This window comes from Momordica charantia (assembly GCF_013281855.1).
Source record: "Momordica charantia cultivar OHB3-1 chromosome 10 unlocalized genomic scaffold, Mcharantia_2.0 BLBB01000010.1, whole genome shotgun sequence".
Classification (NCBI taxonomy): domain Eukaryota; kingdom Viridiplantae; phylum Streptophyta; class Magnoliopsida; order Cucurbitales; family Cucurbitaceae; genus Momordica; species Momordica charantia.
Genome location: NW_028275158.1, coordinates 5,104,672 through 5,126,744, shown reverse-complemented (window position 1 = coordinate 5,126,744; position 22,073 = coordinate 5,104,672). Strand labels below are relative to the sequence as shown.

The following is a 22,073-nucleotide window of genomic DNA, read 5'->3' as shown; positions in this document are numbered from 1 at the left end:
CTATGAGGCACAAAATTGAAAGTTTAAGAACTTATTAGACACTTTTTACGTTAAGGAATATATTATAGACAACGAATTTGAAAGTTCATGAACTAAACTTGTAATTTAACATTTTTATCATATAGGTTAAAAATCATTTAGATCTCATTTAGCATTGAATTCTATTTTAGTCTCTATGCAACAAATATTTGACTTTCGCCGATGAGACTATAGCTCCGCCTGTTGAGTTACATGTATCTAGGGAAAAAAAAACAAATATTTGACTTTCCAACTTGAACATATTCAATTAATTGTGTTTTGAATGAAATAAATTTTGATCATTAAAATTTGATGTTTATGGAAATGAAAAGAAAGTATAATATTTTATTATTATTTCCTTGTAATTTAACATGATATTATATTAATAATAATATAATATTTTTAACAAATAGTAATGCCAAATACATGTAAGAATAAAATCATTTATTTAAATCAAATAAACTTAATAGATTAAAATTTGCAAAGTAAATAAAAAAATTTGGAAAGATATCCATTCAAAAATATTAAAAAAAAACAAATTATTTCAAATCTAAACTAAAACAAATATGTTTATTATAACTAAAAAGAACTTAAATTCTGAAACAAATTTCCCTGATCATTTGTCCACTTTTTTTTTCTCTCTTTTTATGCCGCAACCTCCTACCTCATTTTTTTTCCGAAAAAGCAAAGTCTCCTCAGGGAAGAAAACACCTCCATTAAAGTAAACAAATATAATACTAAATCACAAGAACTAAAGGGAACTTACAAAAAGAAATACAAAATGCATTCATGAAAAAATTTTAAATTTATTAAACTACCGATCTCTTACTTTAAATAAAAGAAAAAGAAAACTAATTAGCAAGACAAGAAAATCAATTGTATGACAAGTAATTTACTTGAAACCTATTTGTTTTTTCAGTATAACATGTGAGAATGAGATCGTATGTCCATTATGGTGGCTTTGAAGTTGAGTGGAAGATTATACTGAGTACAAGGTGGAATACCTATCCTTTTTTAAATTTGGTTAACTCACTCATCATCACTAATTTTAATATTTATCGACATAAATGGTATAATTAAAAACCGTTAAAAAACATAACCAACGAGTTAAAACTTCCCAAACACAATATGAATCAAATTAAAAATAAAGAAAAAAGAACGCCTCAAACAATAGGGAGTAAAACACATGTAATAAAATAATTTATAACTTGAGTTCGGAGAGCAGAAGAATTAAAAGAAAATAATTTATAACTTGAGTTCGGAGAGCAGAAGAATTAAAAGAAAATATTTTAAAACTCGTAATTAAGATAGGTTTATTGAAAAATGAAATTGAATGGTCTAAAATTTAAAGATGATTTGTGGGAAATTTGAGTAGAAGTCCACGGACAAGCACCGTTTTCTTGGCAGGTTCGCCCGCGAGGAAAAAGTCACACTACGCGTAGACTTTGACGAAATCGCAGAGAAATCGACCATGCGAAGGCGAAGGCGACGATATTTCTTATTACTTTCATCAATTTCCGATTAATCGCCTCGCTCTTTCGCTCCAATCTCCGTCGCCTGATCGCCGATCATTTCGGAAACTAGGACGTATCCGTCGACGCTGCGATTCGAATTCTCTCGTCGTTGATTTTATTCTCCGGCGGTTCAGTTTGGTCAACAGAGCAGAAGGAACAGAGCGATTTTCTGGTCAGGTTTGGATTTCGTTTCTGTTCTTGACTCGATGCCTTAATTGTTAATCCTTTTTTTTTAATTAGGTTAAAATTAGTCTCACAGTGATTGATTGGACTGAAGTTCATTATCTGTTGAAACTGAAACCGTTTTCAAATTTTGGTTTTAGATTTAGTATTTCCTTTTTCTTTTGGAACAAAATGAACAAAGTTTCCAACTTTAATCTTAATGATCCAGAAATAATTTTATTTTTTTATCTCATCATCTAAAATAATAAAACTGATTTGAAATAAACACAATTAATTTTTTTATTTTTTGTTGGGAAAAGAAAATATAGACCTTTTAATCTATATTTATTAGCTACAAATTAAAGATATGAGAATTTTAAATAACTTATTTTGAAACTCTCTGAAATTTTGTAGAATTTGCTCGTTTTCGTCAGGAAAAGTAAGCTCGATTTGAAATTGTAATCATGTAATATTTAAAATTATTATATTTCATACCACAATGAACAACTTTAAGCTATAAAAGAGACTAGGAGAAAATAAGTAAGATATATTGACCGTTAAAGCACTAATCTTAATCAAAGCGGCCAATATGAGTTTAATTAAGCAATAATCTCTAATCAAGACGTCATGAGTTCGATTCCTTCACCGGTTGTATATAAAAAAAATCTCATCTATGTTTAAAGTAAAGAATTTAAAAACATTTTCATATTTTAAAATTCTAGAATCTAAAATCATTTCCTTTCCACCATTGAAAAGCGTAAACCATTAAAATTGTAATTTTATTTTTTAAATGATGTGAGACTTTTTTTTAGTACACATGTGGGGGAAGGGATTCGAGTGTGTATTGGAGGTATATGTCAATTATCGTTGAGTTATGCTCGGTTTGACAATGGGGTGAGACTTTTAAACTATCAAAAGAAACTAAAAAGAAAAAAGGTTCACATAAAACTAATTTTTTTATAAATTAAAAAAAAATCATCATGCAACTGAACCCTAAGCTTAATAATCTTATAATTGATCAAATATAGGACAAGAAAAGCATTCATTTGCCTCTATAAAGCATTCATTTGCCTCTATCTTGATGGAGAAATTATTTAGTATAGTTATTTATTTATTTATTTTACAATTATGTAATATAGTTAGAGAGTTATGCAGCCTACAATTTTTCCCCATCCAAGGTATGAGAGAGAAATTAAAATATTTTGAACCTTCTTAAAATTAGTTATTGAAAAAGAAAAAATCAATACAATTCACTCTATCTATTAATTATTAGACAAAATACGGTTTTTAATTTCTCTTTATCCATACGAAGGTATAAAAACCATCTGCCATCTAATTATAATTTTCCATTGTTAAGGTGATACTTAGAAAAAATTATTGGAGAAACTAGAACAACAAAAATGAGAAATTATAAATGTATTTCGAATCTTATAATAAAAATACAAATTTCAACATATTTAATAATTTTTTGCTTCTAATTTCATTCGATTTTAATTCTCTTTTGATTAATGATACCTTTCATTTTAGTTCTTTTGTTTATTTTAATTTTTCTACTTCATTGTGTTATGATCATGTAGTTTGCTAGAGATGGAAGAGATGATCAAGAACCATGTCCTACGTTTCCTCCCCGCCAAATCTCTCTATAGATTCAAATCCGTCTCCAAATCCTGGAACCGTTGGATCTCATCGCCCTTCCTCGCCCACCAACAATCCACCCACTTCACCAAGACCTCCGGCTTCTTCTTCTCCGACGATCGTCACTATCACTACCCCTTCTTCATTCCCCTCCACCCGCCCTCGAACGGCGTCCCGGTCCCCTCACTCTCCTTTCTACCCGTCCCCGTCACCATCCGCGCCACCTCCCACGGCCTCCTCTGCTGCCAAACCATTTTCCCGGACATCACTTACTTCCTATGCAACCCCGCCACCGAAGAATGGACCAAACTCCCCGACCCCATGTTATTCCACTCCCCAGACTCCTCTGCTATCGCTCTTCATTTCAGCCCCTCTACTTACAACTTCCAATCCCACTTCCAAATTGTGTGTGCTGTCCCCTCTGATTCTCTCAAAGCTGTCTTCTTTGAGATCTACTCCTCCAGGACCAACTCTTGGAGAGTGGCTGACTCCGAATACTTCTACGATGACGATCAGGAATTGGCGTTTAGAGGGGATGGGTTTTGCGTGGACGGGTTCGCGTATTGGGAGGCTTCGAACGGCATTGCTCTCGGGTTCGATTTGAAGTATGAACAACATGGGGAGATCCGGCTGCCTCCTGGGCATGGCGAGGAGGGTGCTTTGGTGGAGATGGATGGAGAGTTGTGCTACATTATGCCACAAAAGGAAGAGAACGGCTGTTATAATTTGGGTGTCTATGGGGGGCTTAACATGGTTTTGAAGCGTCAAATTCCACTTGATTTTGGGGATTTGAGGATTATTGATGGCGATGATGATGGGGAGGTGATGATGATCAGAGTTCTATCTTGTGTGAATGATGGCCGTGTGGTGGTGATTCTTGTGGGGGCCAATAATGTGGTCTTGTATGATGTGGGGGAAGGGAAGGGAATAAGCCTGGTGAAACGGGTCGTCGGATGCGGCCCGACGGGTCGGGGCGACTCCAGGCGGTGTCTGCCTTATATCAATAGCCTTGCGGGGGTGTGTCCGGTGGAGAAGATGCCGGCGGAGGATCATCATGTTATTGCTGAAGTTTTGGAAAACATGAGCTTTGATTAGGGATTGATTTATGATCATTATTATTCTATGGAGGATCGAACTCTCTTCATGATTGGAGGTGTCAATCACCACTTGCTTTAGCATCATATGGTTATGGTTGTAAAGAGGGTAATAAGATCCTCTGTGGTATATTGAGAAATTTATCCTTGCATTGGATTCATTGTGTGGGCAGATTTCCCCAATGTGTTGTAAAATTGTAATGATGTTGTTGCAAAAACATATTGAATATAAGTAATTTAAATTTATTATTTCCCTTTTAAGTATGTATATGCACATATAAATTATCTTCGTCACGTCAAAGCGAGTATATCTAAACGGTAATTGGCATATACCTCAAATCAAGAGGTTATATGAGTTCGAATTCCCTTCCCAACATGTTGTACTAAAAAAAATTATTTTCATTTTAATTTACAACTTTATTAACTTTATTACCGTTAATTTTATTACTGCATATAACACGATGTACTTTATTTAAAGGATATAGATTATTACTGAATTGAAGTATATTTTCTAGAAACAATATTTATTTTGGTTTTCTTTGTAACTACGACACTATTATACGAGTTATACTAACATCCTTTAGTTTATATAGGTTGAGCTTCTCGTTATAAAAAAATATCCTTATTTGTTATAAGGTTTAGTGGTATACGAGAATACAAATTTTCACGATGGTATGATATATATTCTCTACTTTGGTGGTTTTATGTCTTTGATTTCATTAAAAATATTCCGTAACAATTGAGATGTTGTCGTAAAAGTGAGCATAGCTTAGCGATAAAAAATGAAGATTTTATCTTCCACTTATTTATATATTTATGATCATCTTCTCCTTTATCTATCAAAAACTCTTCTATAACCACCGCATATATATGTTCTCCCTTAAGGAAAAATGCGTTAATTAGGCCGAAATGAAAGTGAATGGTGCATGTTGAAATGAAAAGGGATGTGTCGGGGAAGTAAAAGGGAAGTAAAAATGATTCAAAATTGGCTATTTTGTGGATGGGATTTAGAGGCTGTGTTTGGCGCAAAGTGTAAAGAGAAGCTGGAAAAGAGGAGAGGGAATTAGTTAATAATAGAGGGCAAAAAGAAAGGGAAGAATTTGAGGTCAAACCAATAAATAATTAAATTAAAAACTCCGCCCTGTAAATGGTTAATATTAATAACAAACTCCAACTAAACTTGGGCTTAGGAAAAAAACATTACCCTAATTAATCCTAATCCCACCACCTTGTATGTAGGAGACCATTTGGATTGGAGAACGCAAAAGCCTCTCCTTTCTCTTATGGGATTCTCACTCTGAAACTCATTTTTCTTCATCCCTTCTCAAAGAAAGGTAACTAATTTTATTTTTTATTTTCATTTTATTTTCATTCATTTTTGTTTATCCAATATCTTTCAGGGTTTTGCAGGAAATTAAGCTGGTGAAATTCCCGGCGACTATATATTTTTTCGCCGTTAAATCTTGGCCGGAATTTCACTGCTTGATAATTATAAGAGAGAAAGAGAGAGATGAGTGAAACATTTGATAATACTAATTATGAGGGTGCTCAATTTCTCCGCGACGGCTCTCTAATATCTTCAACCGACGCTCCGCCGCCAGATTCGTCGGCTTCGTCGTCACCGTCGCCGCCGTCTCCCGATGCCAATTCTGATTACTCGCCACCGCCACCACCTACAAATGATGACTCCTCCTCCTCCTCCTCCTCCTCACCGGCCCCATCGTCAGATTCTGGTAAGTTACCAAAATTTTAACAGTTCTTTATTTTTTGAAATTAAAAAATAAAATCATATTAATTGACATATTTAGAAAAATATTATTACTTTTTGTTCTTTTTTTATATGCCACAAAATTTTGTTTTAATCGTCTCATGTGATAATTATATAATTTTGTAATTTATGATATTTTTTAAAATTTCAAACCTAATTGTTATATATATATATATATATATATAATTTTTTAATTGAATGTTATATGTTATATATAGTTACATATTCCCATTTTTATAATTCTCTCCATAAAAAATGTAATTTTCGAAAACTTGTTTTTTTTTAAAAAAATTTGCATAAGAGTTCAAAACTATTTGAAAGAAATCTAGGTGAGTTACCAAAAATTTTGGGGCATATTTGATAATTATTTTGTTTTCATTTCATAATCATTTTATTTTTTGTTTTTGTTTTAAATGGAAAGAAAAATGTAGTATTTAAAATTTTGTTTTTATTTTTTAAATTTACATGAGAATTCAGACCTATTTTGAAAGGATAATACAAAATAAACCCAACATAATTTTAAAAAACATAAATGTTTTTTAAGCAAAATGATTATCCATTTATTTTGAAAAAGTAAGGTTATAAACACGAGAAAATTTTGGCTTACCACGGGAGACATGGAAATATTTTTCCTATTTGACATCTCATCAACATAAACACTTTTTCCTCAATTTCAAAGATTCCATGAGAGGGAATTTGAAAACTAAAAAAAACAAACAAACAAAACAAACAAGTTTTAAAAATTTGTTTCTATATTTTTGAAAGAAATACGAAAAACACACTTAAAAAAAATGGGAGGAAGCAAAGATAGAAAAGGAAAATATTTGAGACTTTTCCGGTAATAAACTACTTTGGCCACTATGTTTGACAACTTATTAATTTTTTTAAAAATTTCGTTTTTTTTACATTTTTTCTCTTAGTTATCAAACATTCAATAGTAGTCACCACAGGATAGGATCAAACAGAGTCTAAGTTAACGATATATTCTAAATAGGTTCCCAACCACCAAAATCATCATCGGATGGTGGCTCATCAGATGGTGGCTCTTCAAATGGCGGTTCTTCAGATCGTGGCTCTTCAAATAACGACTCTTCAAATCGCGGCTCTTCAAATGGTGGCTCTTCAGACGGCGGCTCTAATAGATCTTCTGGCAACGACTCAAATGGTAGCTCTTCAGACGGTGGCTCTGATAGATCTTCCGGCAATGGCAAGAACGATTCCCCCTCAAGTTCAAAAGATGGTAGCTCGAGATCGTCACCATTTGTTCCCGATCAATCTTCTCCGTCCCGTTCTTCACCTCAGTCGGGAGCCTTGTCACCTCCCATAGAAGGAAAATCATCTTCAAGATCATCGGGAGACAAACATGGAACCTCAGAACCATCGTTGGACGTCAATCCCGGAATTATAATTGGGGTGGCGGTCGGGGTGGGAGTATTCATAATTCTTCTAATAGCAATAGTTGCAGTGTGTTCCAAGAAGAAGAAGAGGAAGGGAGATCCCATGCAATATTATGATCATGGTCATGGACCTAAAGGTAAATTTCTTTTGCATCATTTTGTTTTTCATCAGAGACAGAGAACATATGGATAACTAAATATTATCTGCATCGAAAATTTGACAACTCATCATCATTATTATTTACATTTCTCTCACCTAATTATCAAATGGTAAAGACAAGATTGGTCTTCACGGATAAATTCCAAACATGTTTTTTATTTTCAAAGTTTCAAGCTACCCCTTCCATACTGTAATCTTTTATTACAAGAAGTGTTGATTTTTAAAATTTTTTAAAAGAATTGAAATGATGTTCAATTTGTTGATATAGCTGGACTTAACTCAACTATCAAAATATTAATGTAACTTACGTAACATAACCAAAGAAAAAGAAGCAAAATTATTATAATTTCATGAGTCATGACATTAACATGCAGGTGGTGACTATTACAACAGTTCACAGCAACCTACAAACTGGCAAAACGGCATGCACGGTCCTGGCACGGACCAATTCGGCAGGCCGCCGCCGTCGGGCTCAGCAGGCAGCGGCTGGCCTTCACCGCCCCCGATGAGCGGCGACATGACGATGAGCGGCAACTACACCGGCGGCCCTCCTCTTCCTCCACCGTCGCCCTCGATCGCATTTGCATTCAGCAAGAGCACGTTCACATACGACGAGCTTGCAGCTGCCACGGGCGGGTTCGCGCATGGGAACCTGCTCGGGCAGGGCGGGTTCGGGTACGTGCACAAGGGGGTGCTGCCGAACGGGAAGGAGGTGGCGGTGAAGAGCCTGAAGGTGGGCAGTGGGCAGGGGGAGAGAGAGTTCATGGCGGAGGTTGAGATTATTAGCAGAGTTCACCACCGGCATTTGGTGTCGCTGGTTGGCTTTTGCATTGCCGGTGGACAGAGAATGTTGGTCTACGAGTTTGTTCCTAACAACACCTTGGAGCATCATCTTCATGGTACCTTTTTTTTATTTTCAATTTTCGATTCGGTTCTCCTCGATTTTGATTTATCCAAAAGTTTTAAGTTGATGAGTTGGATCTAATGAGAAAATTATTATAAAATAGGAAGGAAATAGATGGAATTCTATCTAAAAATCAATTGGGGATGAGAGGATCAGTAATTTATGTCTATTATAAGATCTTTTTTTTTTCTTCAATGGGGGATCTTTTAACACATGCCCCTCAAGATTGTGACTCTTTTACCTAATCGATCTTGGTCGGATCTCATTTTTTGACTCAATGCTCATTTGAGCTTTTCTGAACTCTAATACCACGTCAAGGATGAATTAACTACCGCTTAAGTTAATGGATTGGATAAATTTGGTTCATATATGAATATCTCAACATACATGTATCATAATTTATTAGCATGTTGAATATATGACATGATCCATTTCTTTTCTTGAAGTTGCATGTTAAAATCTTCCTATTTTACCGAAATAATTATACAAACCAAACTAAAACTTTTAAAATCATAGGTATTAAATTGAAATTAGGATCTAAACTAAAGGGGTGGTTTAACATTCAATTTAAATTCATATAGGATTTCGTGTTAGTTTGTTGCTTAGCATTCCATTTAAATCATATGGGATTTCATGTTTGTTTGTTAACATGTTTTTAAAATTTTAATACAAAATTGAAATATGTAGAAAAATAATAGTTTTTTCATTTCTAGACTAATTATCTTTATTTGGATGGAATAGATTAATTAAGTATTCTGTGAATTGGTTTTGTAGGCAAAGGTCTTCCAGTGATGGATTGGCCAGCCAGACTTCGCATTGGTATAGGTTCTGCAAAGGGTCTTGCTTACCTTCACGAAGACTGTAAGAAAAGCCCTCCTTTTATATTATTATTTGATTATGCAATATGTTTCGAGAACGTTTTTAGTCATGACAAAAGTAATTTTAAATGCTATCTTAATCCTTTGTTAGGCTATAGTTTAAAAGTTTATTACTTTTTAAGTACGTCAAAATAATTTAAAAGTAAAACAAATAATTAATCAATCATTAGTATTCTAACAACTACTTTTAGCATGATGTTAAAATTCATTTCCTCTCAGGTCATCCAAAGATCATTCATCGAGATATTAAGTCAGCAAACATTTTGATTGACGCAAACTTTGAAGCCATGGTATGTGTATAACGAAAAAATATATATCTTGAGGGAGAAATTATCCAATATGGTTAATACATAATGCATGTTTGTCTATGCACACATACACCTAACGTTTATGAAAGTAACACTACTGATCGAGATATTGACCAATATAGAAAATTCAAACTAATTATTATTACGTGACATTTAAATCGTGATGATTTCAGGTGGCTGATTTTGGATTGGCTAAATTGTCTTCTGATAATCACACCCATGTGTCCACTAGAGTCATGGGTACATTTGGGTAAGCAATTCTAATCTCAAACAAATATCTCTTAAAACAAAAAACAAAAAATATGGTAATGCAAAATCTGGTTGAAGATCATAAAAATACATTTCGACATGTCGGTTTCAGGTATTTGGCGCCTGAATATGCATCAAGCGGGAAGTTGACAGAGAAATCTGATGTGTTTTCATTTGGGGTAATGCTATTGGAACTCATCACCGGAAAACGACCTGTCGATCCCACTCATGCCATGGAGGATAGCTTAGTTGACTGGGTTTGTGCACCTTCCATCCAATTAATTATATATCTACTCATTAATTCATTCCAACTTTCATAAATCTAAATTAATTATGACAAAATCATAAGAAAAATACTTGGGCCAGAAGATATATTTCTGTTTATTTTTCAAAACCCATCGCTGAGTAAGAACCTAAGTATTGTTTTCAAAATAATATTTGTGACACACATGCAGGCTCGACCACTAATGAATCGGGCATTGGGAGAAGGCATCTACGATGATTTAGTAGATATGCGGTTAGAAAATGAGTTCAACACTCAGGAAATGGCTCGTATGGTAGCTTGTGCGGCCGCTGCCATTCGTCATTCTGCCAGAAAACGCCCCAAAATGAGCCAGGTAAGTAACCTTCACATCCACCATGTAGTCTATATACTTTCAAAACGTTCTTTCTAATCGTTGTACTTTTAACTTTTGTTGATTTGAATTCTTCTACTAACATCAGTACTTTTAAAATGATTAATTTAATCTCTATTTACTAAATTTTAACACATATTTTTTAATAGAACCCCTTTGATACAAAATACAACTACATTTTAAATAAAAATTACGTGAGTGAAGTGTCCGGCTAAGATTATAAGATAAAAATAAACCATAGGAAAAGACCAAAATAAAGCAAATCGAGAATACGTAGACTAAAATAGCATTTAAACGTAATAATTTTGTAAAAATATATTATTGAAATTTAACAGATTGTGCGAGCACTAGAAGGAGATGTGTCGTTGGATGATCTAAACGAGGGGATAAGACCAGGACAGAGCTCCATTTACAGTGGAACCAGTTCCGAGTATGACTCCAGTGCTTACCAGGCCGACATGTCGAGATTCAGGAAGTTAGCTTTGTCGAACCCAGACGATAGCGGCGAACTCGCGACTTCTAGTAACGATTCTAGGGAGATGAACCATCCTGGGAACCAAAGGCAGCAACAACAATTCTTTTGAGCCAAATTTACTTTCCTCCACAAAGACACCTCTGCCCCCCTCCCCCCAGTTTATTTTTCCTTGAGAAAAAGAAAAAAAAATTATATGATTGAGTTGAGATTTTATTTTGTTTTTTTTTATAAAAGAAAAAAAGAAAAAAAAGGAAGAAGAGAGAAGAAAAAAAAAGTGTTTGGGATTGTTTGAATTTCTGAGCTTCATTGTGTTGTTGATTAAAATGTGATCGATCATGTGGTCATAATCATGGCCTTAACCAAAATAACTTTGGTTTTTTATTAAAATTTATTTATTTTATTTAGGTTGGTTGATGATATTTGTAAATAGCCTTTGATTCCGAGGAGGATTGAATGTTGTTTCAACCATACTATTAGATTTTCAACTGAGGTACTCGTTTTTTGAATTCAGACTCATTAATGATATGTTTTTTTCCTTCTTTCTTAATTTAAGTAGGGCAATTTAGCACACAACCATTTCATTTTAACTAACTAATGTTATCCACACGGATTAATTCTGCATGAGATTTGCATTTTTTCGAGTGGCAACTACTATTAAGTTAAAAGCTCATATTGACCTATGAGATTTGCATTTAAATAGTTAAATCCTCACACATAATGTACATTCCCAAAGATAAAATTATTAAATTTCATTTCTTAAAAAAAAATTAATTTCACCATTCAAATAAACCCCAAAATATAAACATCACCACAATGTTTTGTAAACCAACAATACCTTATAAAATTCACATTCACACACCCACACATAATATATATATATATATATCGTCTATCCCGTCCCCGTCCCATTTAGGTCATGGAGAAAAATTCCCCCCACTCCTATCTCGTAGGGTACTTAAATATAATTTATTATTATGCTAGGTAGTCCCCATCGAAGAAAAGTAACACCTCCACTAATTGACCGTATTCGATTTAGTTTTTTTTGTCCTTTTTTAATAGCCACACTTGATTTAGTTGCTCGTTGAATAAATATTATGTTGAACTGAAATAATATAATCATTTATGTTAATCTTAATTACATAACATTAATTGGGGAGACATTTTTATGTTGTTTCTAAAACCAAAACATTCTACTAGCTAAAAATGACCATTTTGGTTAGTGTAGCATGTAGCTTATATTTTCATACCTATGAATTTTTAAAACTAAACAAGTTTAAATATCTATCAGATACCTTTTAGATCATAAATATGTAATTTAATCTAAAATTTGAATTTGACAACAGGAACAGCACTGGAAGGTTTGTTTGTAATTAATTGCATTTTCAGGGCCAAAATGTCTCTTCTTTTCCCGCCCAAATCCCGAACCAGGAAAGGAAAAAAAGAAAATGAAAAAAGAATTATTTTTAGAACAAATATTACAAATTGCGCAGCTTCCCTTCGAAACTTCCCGACGATCCGTCTTCCCTGGTCGTTTCCCAGTAAAGTTCTTCACTTCTTGGGGAATCTCAACTAGAAAACTCAAGTTTTTTTCGGTTTCCCATTGCGCATTTGGTTTGTTCTGCTTTCGGAATTTCTTGTTAATATTTTTTGAACGGTAAGAATTTCAGTACCTAAACATTAATCAACTCTGCGCACGGTATACTACTTCTTCGGGAAATCACTCGGTTGTTAATTTTCTAAAGTGATTTTGCACAGTTTTTAGGTTTAATCCAATATTTCATCGCTTTTTGTTCCTTATTTTAGGGCTGGAAAGTGAAAATGGCTGTCGAGGAGAAACCAAGAGCTGATAATTCCGCAGAGTCCCCTACTTCGGTTCTGGAAGATGAGGTTCTTTCGATATCTTAATTTTAGCTTTGGGTTTTGACTCATTTTGGTGCCTCTTGATTCTTTTGATACTGCGAAATGAAGTGCTGGAAAGCAAGAAAAAGAAAAAAAAAGTTTTTGTTTTTAAAAACTGCTCTGGAGAAGAACTTTTAAATGGTTTGTAATAATAAAGATTATTCTGCCCTTGAAATAACAATTTATTATTCTAAAAATAGGTTATTCATGAAAATAAATGAGAAAAAAGAGCTTTGTAGAAACAATTATCTAAGTGTGTTAAATTTTAGTTTAGTAAATCGTTTTTCAAAACGCTACCAGACAGCCCCATGGAGTAAGTTAAGTTTCGTTACTCTTTTTTTTTTTTTTTTTTTGGTTCACTTCTTATAGTTATTTTCAGTTACAGCGCTTAAACAGAGTATTTATCTTGTTTTCCTGGAAGAAGGCTTTCCCTGGGTCTCACTCTGATTAACAAGTTTGTCTATTATCACTGTCTGATTTACATTAACATTTGCTGTGAAATTCTTTGTAAAAGGGGCAAAATACACTTCTGACTTCTTGAAAATGCTGGAGGAAACAGATGGGAACATTGTAGTCTCTTTGAGATTCGTATATAGTTTTCACATTTTCGTATTCGTTTTCTTATGCATTCTTTTACATCGTGTTCACATGAGCTGTGTTTGCATGTTATGCATGTCAGTAGTGAATATTTCAAGTTGTCTGCTTCCTATTCTTATTGAATTGGTATCTCTTTTTTAATGCTGGGTCAAATTATTGCATGACCTTTTTTTTTTTTTACTTTTTTGCATGAAGGATTTATGTAATGGGGAAAATGAGATCAAGGTGGAGGAACAGGTAATTCTGGAAGCAAAAAATGGGGATTCCAGTCTTATATCAAAAGAAATGGCAGAGGAGGAACAGAAATTGCTGGAAGCCCGGGTTAAGGAAGAGGAGGCCAAGAAACTTGAGGATTCAACAGAATCTCCAAAGCTTAATGACACTCAGTTTACCAAATTGGATGAACTTCTCACTCAAACACAATTGTACTCCGAGTTTTTGCTGGAGAAAATGGATGACATCACCTTTGTATGCGTATATGCTGTATATTTTATGCATTTTGAAGTTAGAACGTGCCTTTTCTTCCCTAATTGAGATTTTTATTTCAACCATTTGCTAGAATGGAGTGGAGGAAGAGAAGAAACCTGTTGAGAGAAGTAGTGGACGTGGTTCGAAGAGGAAAGCTGCTGCACGTTATAATAATGTGACCATTTTGTGCTTTTCATGTCCTAACATTTTGAGGGAAAAATTCTTTTTATGTTGGAAATTTAAAACCTGATGTGATGTGTTTTAGTGGATTATAATCTTAGATATTATTTTGTTAAAGAAATTCTAACCTGGAATGAAAATGTTTCTAGAGGAAGGCAAAAAGGGCTGTTGCAGCTATGCTGACTAGATCAAAAGAAGGCAAGCAAGATGAAGATGTAAATTTGACTGAAGAAGAAAGAATCGAAAAGGAGCAGAGAGAACTTGTACCTCTATTGACTGGTGGCAAATTGAAGTCCTACCAACTCAAAGGTGTCAAATGGTTGATCTCATTATGGCAGAATGGGCTGAATGGAATCCTTGCAGATCAAATGGGGCTTGGAAAGACAATTCAAACCATTGGCTTCCTTGCACATCTAAAAGGGAAGGGGCTGGATGGACCTTACTTAGTAATTGCTCCCCTTTCCACACTTTCAAATTGGATTAATGAAATATCGAGGTACTTTCCTGTGTTCATTTTTTCATAAATGTGGTCTGAATGGAATCTTCTGGGACTATTCAGTGCTTTTTTAAAATTTTTGTAAGACGCCTTATCTTTCTCCATTTTTGTTTGTATGTCTCTGTATATAGATTTGTGCCCACAGTGAGTGGTATTATTTATCATGGTGACAAAAAACAAAGGGAAGAGATACGAAGAAAGTGCATGCCAAGAACAATTGGGCCTAAGTTCCCCATAGTGGTTACTTCTTATGAGATTGCAATGAGTGATGCAAGAAAATTTTTGAGGCATTACAACTGGAAATATCTTGTAGTTGATGAGGTCAGCCAAATTTCAAACCGTACACTTAATTTTCTCTTATAAAATTCAGTTCATGAATTTTGTGAAACTTCATGTTCCTGAAAACATATTTTTCTTGAAGGGGCATAGGTTAAAAAACTCAAAATGCAAACTGCTGAAGGAGTTGAAGCACATAACTGTCGAAAATAAACTGCTTCTAACTGGGACACCACTGCAGAATAATTTGGCAGAGCTTTGGTCATTGTTGAATTTTATTTTACCAGATATTTTCTCATCCAATGAAGAATTTGAGTCATGGTGAGTGTCCTTTTTTTTTTTTTTTCCTTTAGATGGATGCTTATAATCTTCAGAGTTGTTTTTCATCTGTGAACATGGAGGTGAGTTTATATTATTCTGCATGGGGACCTCCTGTTAGTTTCAGAGTTTTGATATCATCTTATCTTGGCCACTGAAGTACTGAAATTTGTTAAATAAGCAACATCACTTAAGTCAAGTAGTAGCATAAATTCAGTATAGAGATTGCAGTTGCAGGGGTCAAATAATTATTGTTACCATATTCAAAATTGATTTGCTCCTGATTATTTGTTTTCAGGTTCGATCTTTCAGGAAAGTGTCATGCCGAAGAAAAAGAGGAAACACAAGAGAATAGAAAGGCCCAGGTTTTTAATTCTTTTGGTAGTTTATTTTCCTAACACTGTATGTTGCATAAGTTTGCCATGTTCAGACACTTGAATCTTGCAGGTGGTAGCAAAACTGCATGCAATCCTGCGGCCATTTCTACTTCGGAGAATGAAATCTGATGTTGAGATAATGCTCCCTCGGAAAAAGGAAATCATAATTTATGCAAGCTTGACTGAGTATCAGAAGAACTTTCAGGACCATTTAGTAAACAAGACATTGGAAACTCATCTCTTAGAGAAGGGATCAGGTGGTTAAGCATTGGTTTTTAATATATGGATGCCATGTTCTTGTTGTTAGAAGTACCAATTATGTTGTATATTTTCTTGGTCTCTCTGTTATCATTTTGTATGTGGCCGGTGGGAGGATGGTTTAATTTTTGGTTGGCAGTTGCATTGAAGTTGCTAAATTACAGGGAATTCACGGCAGGTTTCCTATAGGTGAATGGGTTCTCTAATATATCATAGGTTAAGGATGGGAGCACTTGAACTTATACTAGTGTCGATGTCTTTTTCCCCCTTGGGATTATTTTCTCCATATACAGTATTCATGGTGCGTTGAAATTTGGGGTGTTGGTTGGTCTTGTTTGGTTCGGTTTCTAAGAATTTCATGGAACCAATCGGGTTTATGTTTTGGAAAACAAGAACCAAACCTCTTGTCAAAAAATAAAAACTGAAACAAACTGTTCAACATTAGAGAACCAAACCAATGGTTTGGTAAATTGTAGATGTTAAGAAATACACTTCATAAAGTTCTTAAACTTCACTTAAGATCAATGTTATTGAGGTGCACCCGGGCGCTCGCCTCGGTGTGCCTTTGCGTGCCTCTCGCCCGAGGCCAGGCCAGGCGATCTGCCTTTTTTTTTATTAATTTTTAATGTGTGTGTGTGTGTTTTTTTTTAAAGAACCTTTCTCCCTTGCGAAATACATCAGTCCACAAACCCTAACCATTTTCTCTGCCTCTCGACATTCACCTTCACCACCCTCAATCTCCGGCCATCGCCCACTCTCGTCTCCGACCATCGCCGTCGTGGTTCCTATCTCCGACAAAACTTATTGAATTTGGTTGTTTTATGTATCTTGTTGACATTTACTATGGCACTATTGGTATTTATTTTTTAAACTATGTTTACTATATAAATTTATGCACTATATATATAATTTTTATTTATTTATTAAGGTACGCCTCGCTTCACTCGGGCGTTGTCTTTGTATCGCCTTTTGCCTAAAGGTGCTCAAAGGACTTGTTGCCTTGAGGTGCACCTTGCGCCTCGAAAACACTGCTTAAGATTTGATGAAAATTTATTATACAATATTTTAGGAGTTTTCTTTATTATTTTATATTTCTTGTAAGATTTTACATATTGTATGTTTTTACATATAGGTAACTGGTTTAGTTCAGTTTGGACCTTAACGAAAGAAAAACCCAAATCAAACTGGCTTGGTTTGGTGTGAATGGTCACTTTGGTTTGGTTTTGTACACCCATAGTTGAAATAAATACAAGTGCTCAAACATCCATGGTAAATTATGAGAAGAAAGCCTTGGGTTCAGGTCTCAGGTGCATGCTTGTTCTTGTATCTTATTTAGGCTTTTGCAAAATATGCGTTAAATATTTCTAGTTTAGACTCCTTGTGCATGCTATTGGATCATCCTTTGCTTGCTTTGTCTAGGCTGCTTATGTGATGATTGACTTCATTTAATTCAAGTTACAGACTCCATTTCATTTTGTGTTCTGATTGTGGTAATTCTTTGGGAAAATACAGGACACGGTTTTAAAGGAAAGCTTAATAATTTGATGATCCAGCTTCGGAAAAATTGCAACCATCCTGACCTCTTGGAGTCGGCCTTTGATGATTCTTGTATCTTTCTGTCCTTTAATCTTTCATGGTAAAAGTGTTATAAAATTTCACTCAATCCCCTGTTTTCTCCTGACAGGCATGTATCCTCCTCTAGAACAGATAGTTGAGCAGTGTGGCAAATTTCGATTACTGGATAGATTGTTGACACGGTTATTTGCACGCAAGCATAAAGTACATTGAACTGTAAATCTTGTTCCGTTATTTTTTTCAGTTTGCATAGTTAGCTTAATTGGCTACTTTGCGTTTGTATTAGGTCCTTATCTTCTCGCAATGGACTAAGGTTTTGGATATCATGGAGTACTATTTTAGTGAGAAGGGATTTGAAGTTTGTAGAATAGATGGTGGCGTGAAACTAGATGAAAGAAGAAGACAGGTATGAGCTTGCGCATGAAAATATCACAACAGTTTAAAGCCAGTTGTGCTGTTTGTTGTTGGTCTTGTTTTTCCTTGCTTCCCCGCACCCTCCCTGCATTTTTCACATTAAGGTCCAATATATATGCCCGAACTTTTCAGTATAATGTTAATTTCAGAAATTGTTATACTAAAGAACTATGTTCCATTTATCTATTATTGTGTATAGTTACGTCTACGTGCATATGCACATTTCTTTGGCAAAAATCCTTTGAGAGGTATATCAATAGAAATGAGAATACAAGAGGAGTCGTGAAGAAATTTGATAAAGGGCATGTTTGGGATGATTTTTGAAAGTTTATGTATTTAAGTGAAATAGTATTCCTATAAGTACACTCAGAGTGTCTTCTAGAGTGGTTTTTGTTGAAGTACTGTGATAAGAGCTGTGGCAAGGCAAGCCACAAGTGCACTTCTTATACAGAGTCTCTTCTTGACTATGTGCATGCGCAGGCATTCCACCCGGCTCATGTCCAACTCCAAAAGTCTCATTACTGTCTTGCATTTACTTTCTGCAGTAGGTTCTGTTTTGGGATCTTGAGAAATTTTGAGTTGAGAGTAAATAATTACTTGAATATTACAAAATGGTAGTCTATTTGGTTATTTGTAATCATTAATTGACACAGGCCGTGGTGATATATTACCTTAATTGAATGGATGGTCTGGTTTGATTTCTTGTTTTGAGCTGTATTTCCTTGTTCAGCTAGACCAGAAACTTCTTAGATAATTTCATTGTGAAAGCATCGTGAAGGTGCATCAAGGATCGTGTAATTAACCAATTTAGTTTCTTTGTAGATCGAGGAGTTCAACAATGTTAACAGCAACTACAGGATATTTATTCTAAGCACCCGTGCTGGTGGTCTGGGTATTAACCTTACTTCTGCAGATACTTGTATACTCTATGATAGCGATTGGGTATTTCTCTTCACACAAATTTTTTTTTCCCTCATTTTCTGAATGAAAGTGACTTACTATGTGGCATACTTACTATGTGGCATACGTACACCAGAACCCACAAATGGATTTGCAGGCCATGGATAGGTGTCACAGGATAGGTCAAACAAAGCCTGTGCACGTTTACAGACTTGCGACTGCCCAGTCTGTAGAGGTAGCTAATTTTGTGGTGTGTCCATAGTCATGATGCTATTCATCAGTATTCTATAATCTCGAGGAATTGTCTCAACAGGGCCGCATTCTGAAGAGGGCCTTTAGTAAGTTGAAGCTCGAGCATGTGGTCATTGAGAAGGGACAATTTCACCAGGAACGATCAAAACCCAACTCTGGAGCTGTTGTGGAGGTTAGATAAATGCACTTCAATACATTTTCATTCATTCTGATTCTTATTGCCTACATTTAACTTTCGAATTGTTAAGTCGAGTTTGATGTTTAGATCTGTTGGTTGGTTTTCGCCTTTTCGGGCTATGGTTAACCCAATTAGTTTTCCGAATTCTTGCATTCTCAATACATGCGTTATCTTATAAACTGCTGTCATTATGAACTTCTCCTCTCCTTTTGGCGCTTCCAAGAATCTTCTCTACGAAATTCATTCTTGTGGCTGCAATGAAAACTTCCCATGTCTCTTACCTCATCACGTTCCTTGTCCATATGCCCATTACCCGGGTTTCGTGTAAAAATTTCAGGAAGAGGATCTACTGGCACTACTAAAGGAGGAAGATTCTGCTGAAGATAAGTTGATACAAACGGAAATTAGCGATGCTGATCTAGAGCGTATTTTAGACCGCTCTGATCTGATTATCCCGTCTGCTTCAGACGTTGAGAAATCTAAAATTTCTGATGACTTATACCCGCTTAAAGGGCCTGGTTGGGAGGTGGTGATACCAACTTCAACAGGAGGAGTGCTCTCTACACTCAACTCTTAACTGTTAACAGTAGTTCTCTAGGTGGTGTTGCTGTTTGGGACTCGGGAAAATGTATGTATTTTGGGCTTCTCGTTTGCATGCAAATTTTGGTCTTTTTTGTTCTTGAGCATGCAAAACTAATTAGGGGTAGCATTTTTTTTTTGGGAGATGGGAAGATGCTATTTGTAAAGGCTGTCTTCTGAATCTGATAGTGTAATCCCTCAGAGCACAGTTTCTATGGCGTTTGGCTACAGAAACTTGGATGATCTCTGAATCTTTTGGGACTTGAATTTGAAATGTCGATTCCCTTTTTAGGCCATTTTGTTGTAGTTCTAAGAACACTTGTGCGATGTTAATACTAAGAATTTCTAACACGGAAAATATTTAGAAAATTTGAAAATTTGATTATTGTATTTTTAGTTTTTATCTATTTTGGTTCTTATAATTTTAAATTAGAACATAAATATTTGTATCGAAGTGTTTTGTTATGCATAAATTATTTTGTTAAAATTTTTTTAAATAGGGATTAAGATGGTCATTTTTCTAAACTTTCGAGAACCAAGATAATTTCAAAGTATAGAAACTAGAGTAAATAATAGTTGAAAGTATAGAAAACTAAATAAACAAAAGTAAAATGTAAGAATCAAAATAGTATTAGGTAAAATACATTTTTCAGTCTTTGAGTTTTGAGTTAAATGTTTATTTGGTCCTTTAAATTCAAAAAGTGACACTTTAATCCCTCACGTTTGAGAAATGATTCTAAATGGTCCATAAATCTATTTACAGTTAGTTGACTAACGGAGAAATGACGTGGTATAATTGAGGTGTCCATTTTTATTAGTTTTATATTATTTTGCGTTTAGTTGGCTTTTTTATTATTATTATTTTTATCAGATTCAGAATGTGGTTTCCATCGGAGTGCATTAGGGGTCGATTTGGGAGATGAGTTTTTTTCGGGGTATTTTGTTGGATCTTGATCAAATCGCCCGGGGGTTGGTCAGAAGATAGAGGGCCTTTTGGCGAGAGAGAAGAGGAGGAGGTAATGAAGAAGGCGGTGGAGTTGCCGAGATGGGCGAAAGAGAGGCGGAGGAGGTAGAAGAAAATAATAATAATAATAATAAAAGAAGCCAAACGTATCTTAACCAATTGAGTTAATATTTGTTTAATTACTACTTTCATGTATCATGCTTTTTCAATAAACATTATGATTTATTAACCGATGTGTCAAGTCGTTAGAATACATATATTTTCAAAATATTTAATATTTTAATTTAATGAGTTAGATTATTTATTCATTTAATTAAAAATCTACTCACTTTACAAGTTTACATAATAATTTATTCAAATTTAAAATAGGTCGTTAATTATTAAAAAAATTACTTAAAAGTACATTTTGTTTTGAAAAATACTTAGCTCCTTCATCGTAGGATCAATCTTATCCTTATCACCAATAAATATTTGACAACTAAGAGAGAAATGTAAAAACAAAGATTTTTTATAAAAAATTAATGAATTGTCAATTTTTAATAGTGGCGACTCACCATTAACATTTTCTAAGTTTTATCTTTTCTTTTACCGAATACAAATCAGATCATCCTCAATATTTGTTCCACTCTTCTTTACACCTTCCAAAAACCTCCTCCACTCCTCAAGAAGCATCTACGAAAAGGTTACTTTATGGAGAGGTAAAATTTTATATTCTAATTTTTTGTATGTTTGAAGATTTAGAGATAAATTGTGGAGAAAACTTTAAAATCTTTACTACTTTTATACATTTTGCCCTTTGTAGCTTTCTTCCAATCTTACCTCATTTGTTCTTATTCCCATCAAGTGTTGCTTGCAAATTAAACCATCCTCATGTTGTTATTGTCTACAAAGGACAAAAAATGAAAAAAAAAACTTATTAGAAGCCGTCATGCATATCCAACGAGTTAAAAGTATCAATCACATTGTGGTAGCCTCCTCTAATAATTTTTTCCGGAAGAGGAGTGAGCCGTTTATTATATAATAATAACTTTCTAAAACTTTACGTGAGAAATATTGTAGCTTATATTTTTTATTTTTTAATTTTATTAATCACAAAAGTAGATAATATATGAATTTTATCATATTACTTTTGTAAAAGTCCCCCT

General features: G+C 34.4%; 3 protein-coding genes across 6 annotated transcripts; all 3 read left to right on the top strand.

The window, feature by feature from the left end:
• Nucleotides 1-1,407: 1,407 nt before the first annotated feature.
• LOC111008120 (F-box protein At5g49610) lies at nt 1,408-4,687 on the top strand. 2 transcript variants are annotated; one of them, XM_022280708.2, is made up of 2 exons: nt 1,408-1,704; nt 3,272-4,687. In XM_022280708.2, the coding sequence occupies exon 2, from the start codon at nt 3,282-3,284 to the stop codon at nt 4,422-4,424; it is 1,143 nt and encodes a 380-aa protein (XP_022136400.1). In that variant the 5' UTR covers nt 1,408-1,704; nt 3,272-3,281; the 3' UTR covers nt 4,425-4,687. The 2 variants fall into 2 exon arrangements, with proteins under 2 accessions (XP_022136400.1, XP_022136399.1); XM_022280707.2 differs by having other exon boundaries at nt 1,408-1,709.
• Nucleotides 4,688-5,621: 934 nt separating this feature from the next.
• Nucleotides 5,622-11,624, top strand: LOC111008118 (proline-rich receptor-like protein kinase PERK4). 2 transcript variants are annotated; one of them, XM_022280706.2, is made up of 10 exons: nt 5,622-5,757; nt 5,834-6,156; nt 7,186-7,725; nt 8,123-8,647; nt 9,427-9,513; nt 9,750-9,820; nt 10,012-10,088; nt 10,200-10,344; nt 10,543-10,704; nt 11,058-11,624. In XM_022280706.2, the coding sequence occupies exons 2-10, from the start codon at nt 5,934-5,936 to the stop codon at nt 11,304-11,306; spliced, it is 2,079 nt and encodes a 692-aa protein (XP_022136398.2). In that variant the 5' UTR covers nt 5,622-5,757; nt 5,834-5,933; the 3' UTR covers nt 11,307-11,624. The 2 variants fall into 2 exon arrangements, with proteins under 2 accessions (XP_022136398.2, XP_022136397.2); XM_022280705.2 differs by having other exon boundaries at nt 5,824-6,156.
• Nucleotides 11,625-12,662: 1,038 nt separating this feature from the next.
• Nucleotides 12,663-20,260, top strand: CHR1 (chromatin remodeling 1). Of its 2 annotated transcripts, none has more exons than XM_022281160.2 (16): nt 12,663-12,851; nt 13,001-13,084; nt 13,889-14,161; nt 14,253-14,336; nt 14,491-14,837; nt 14,969-15,158; nt 15,259-15,434; nt 15,730-15,796; nt 15,879-16,065; nt 17,579-17,674; nt 17,751-17,845; nt 17,928-18,047; nt 18,878-18,997; nt 19,092-19,190; nt 19,269-19,379; nt 19,723-20,260. In XM_022281160.2, the coding sequence occupies exons 2-16, from the start codon at nt 13,016-13,018 to the stop codon at nt 19,960-19,962; spliced, it is 2,274 nt and encodes a 757-aa protein (XP_022136852.1). In that variant the 5' UTR covers nt 12,663-12,851; nt 13,001-13,015; the 3' UTR covers nt 19,963-20,260. The 2 variants fall into 2 exon arrangements, with proteins under 2 accessions (XP_022136852.1, XP_022136853.1); XM_022281161.2 differs by having other exon boundaries at nt 12,663-12,893.
• The last annotated feature ends 1,813 nt before the right edge of the window (nt 20,261-22,073 follow it).

Bases quoted from the DNA above. Each gene is read 5' to 3' on its own strand.
- LOC111008120 (XM_022280708.2), top strand. From the start codon at position 3,282: ATGGAAGAGATGATCAAGAACCATGTCCTACGTTTCCTCCCCGCCAAA.
- LOC111008118 (XM_022280706.2), top strand. From the start codon at position 5,934: ATGAGTGAAACATTTGATAATACTAATTATGAGGGTGCTCAATTTCTC. The intron at 6,157-7,185 runs GTAAGTTACCAA...TATTCTAAATAG, and splicing joins GGCCCCATCGTCAGATTCTG to GTTCCCAACCACCAAAATCA. The intron at 10,345-10,542 runs GTTTGTGCACCT...ACACACATGCAG, and splicing joins AGGATAGCTTAGTTGACTGG to GCTCGACCACTAATGAATCG.
- CHR1 (XM_022281160.2), top strand. From the start codon at position 13,016: ATGGCTGTCGAGGAGAAACCAAGAGCTGATAATTCCGCAGAGTCCCCT. The intron at 14,162-14,252 runs GTATGCGTATAT...ACCATTTGCTAG, and splicing joins AAATGGATGACATCACCTTT to AATGGAGTGGAGGAAGAGAA. The intron at 18,048-18,877 runs GTATGAGCTTGC...GTTTCTTTGTAG, and splicing joins TAGATGAAAGAAGAAGACAG to ATCGAGGAGTTCAACAATGT.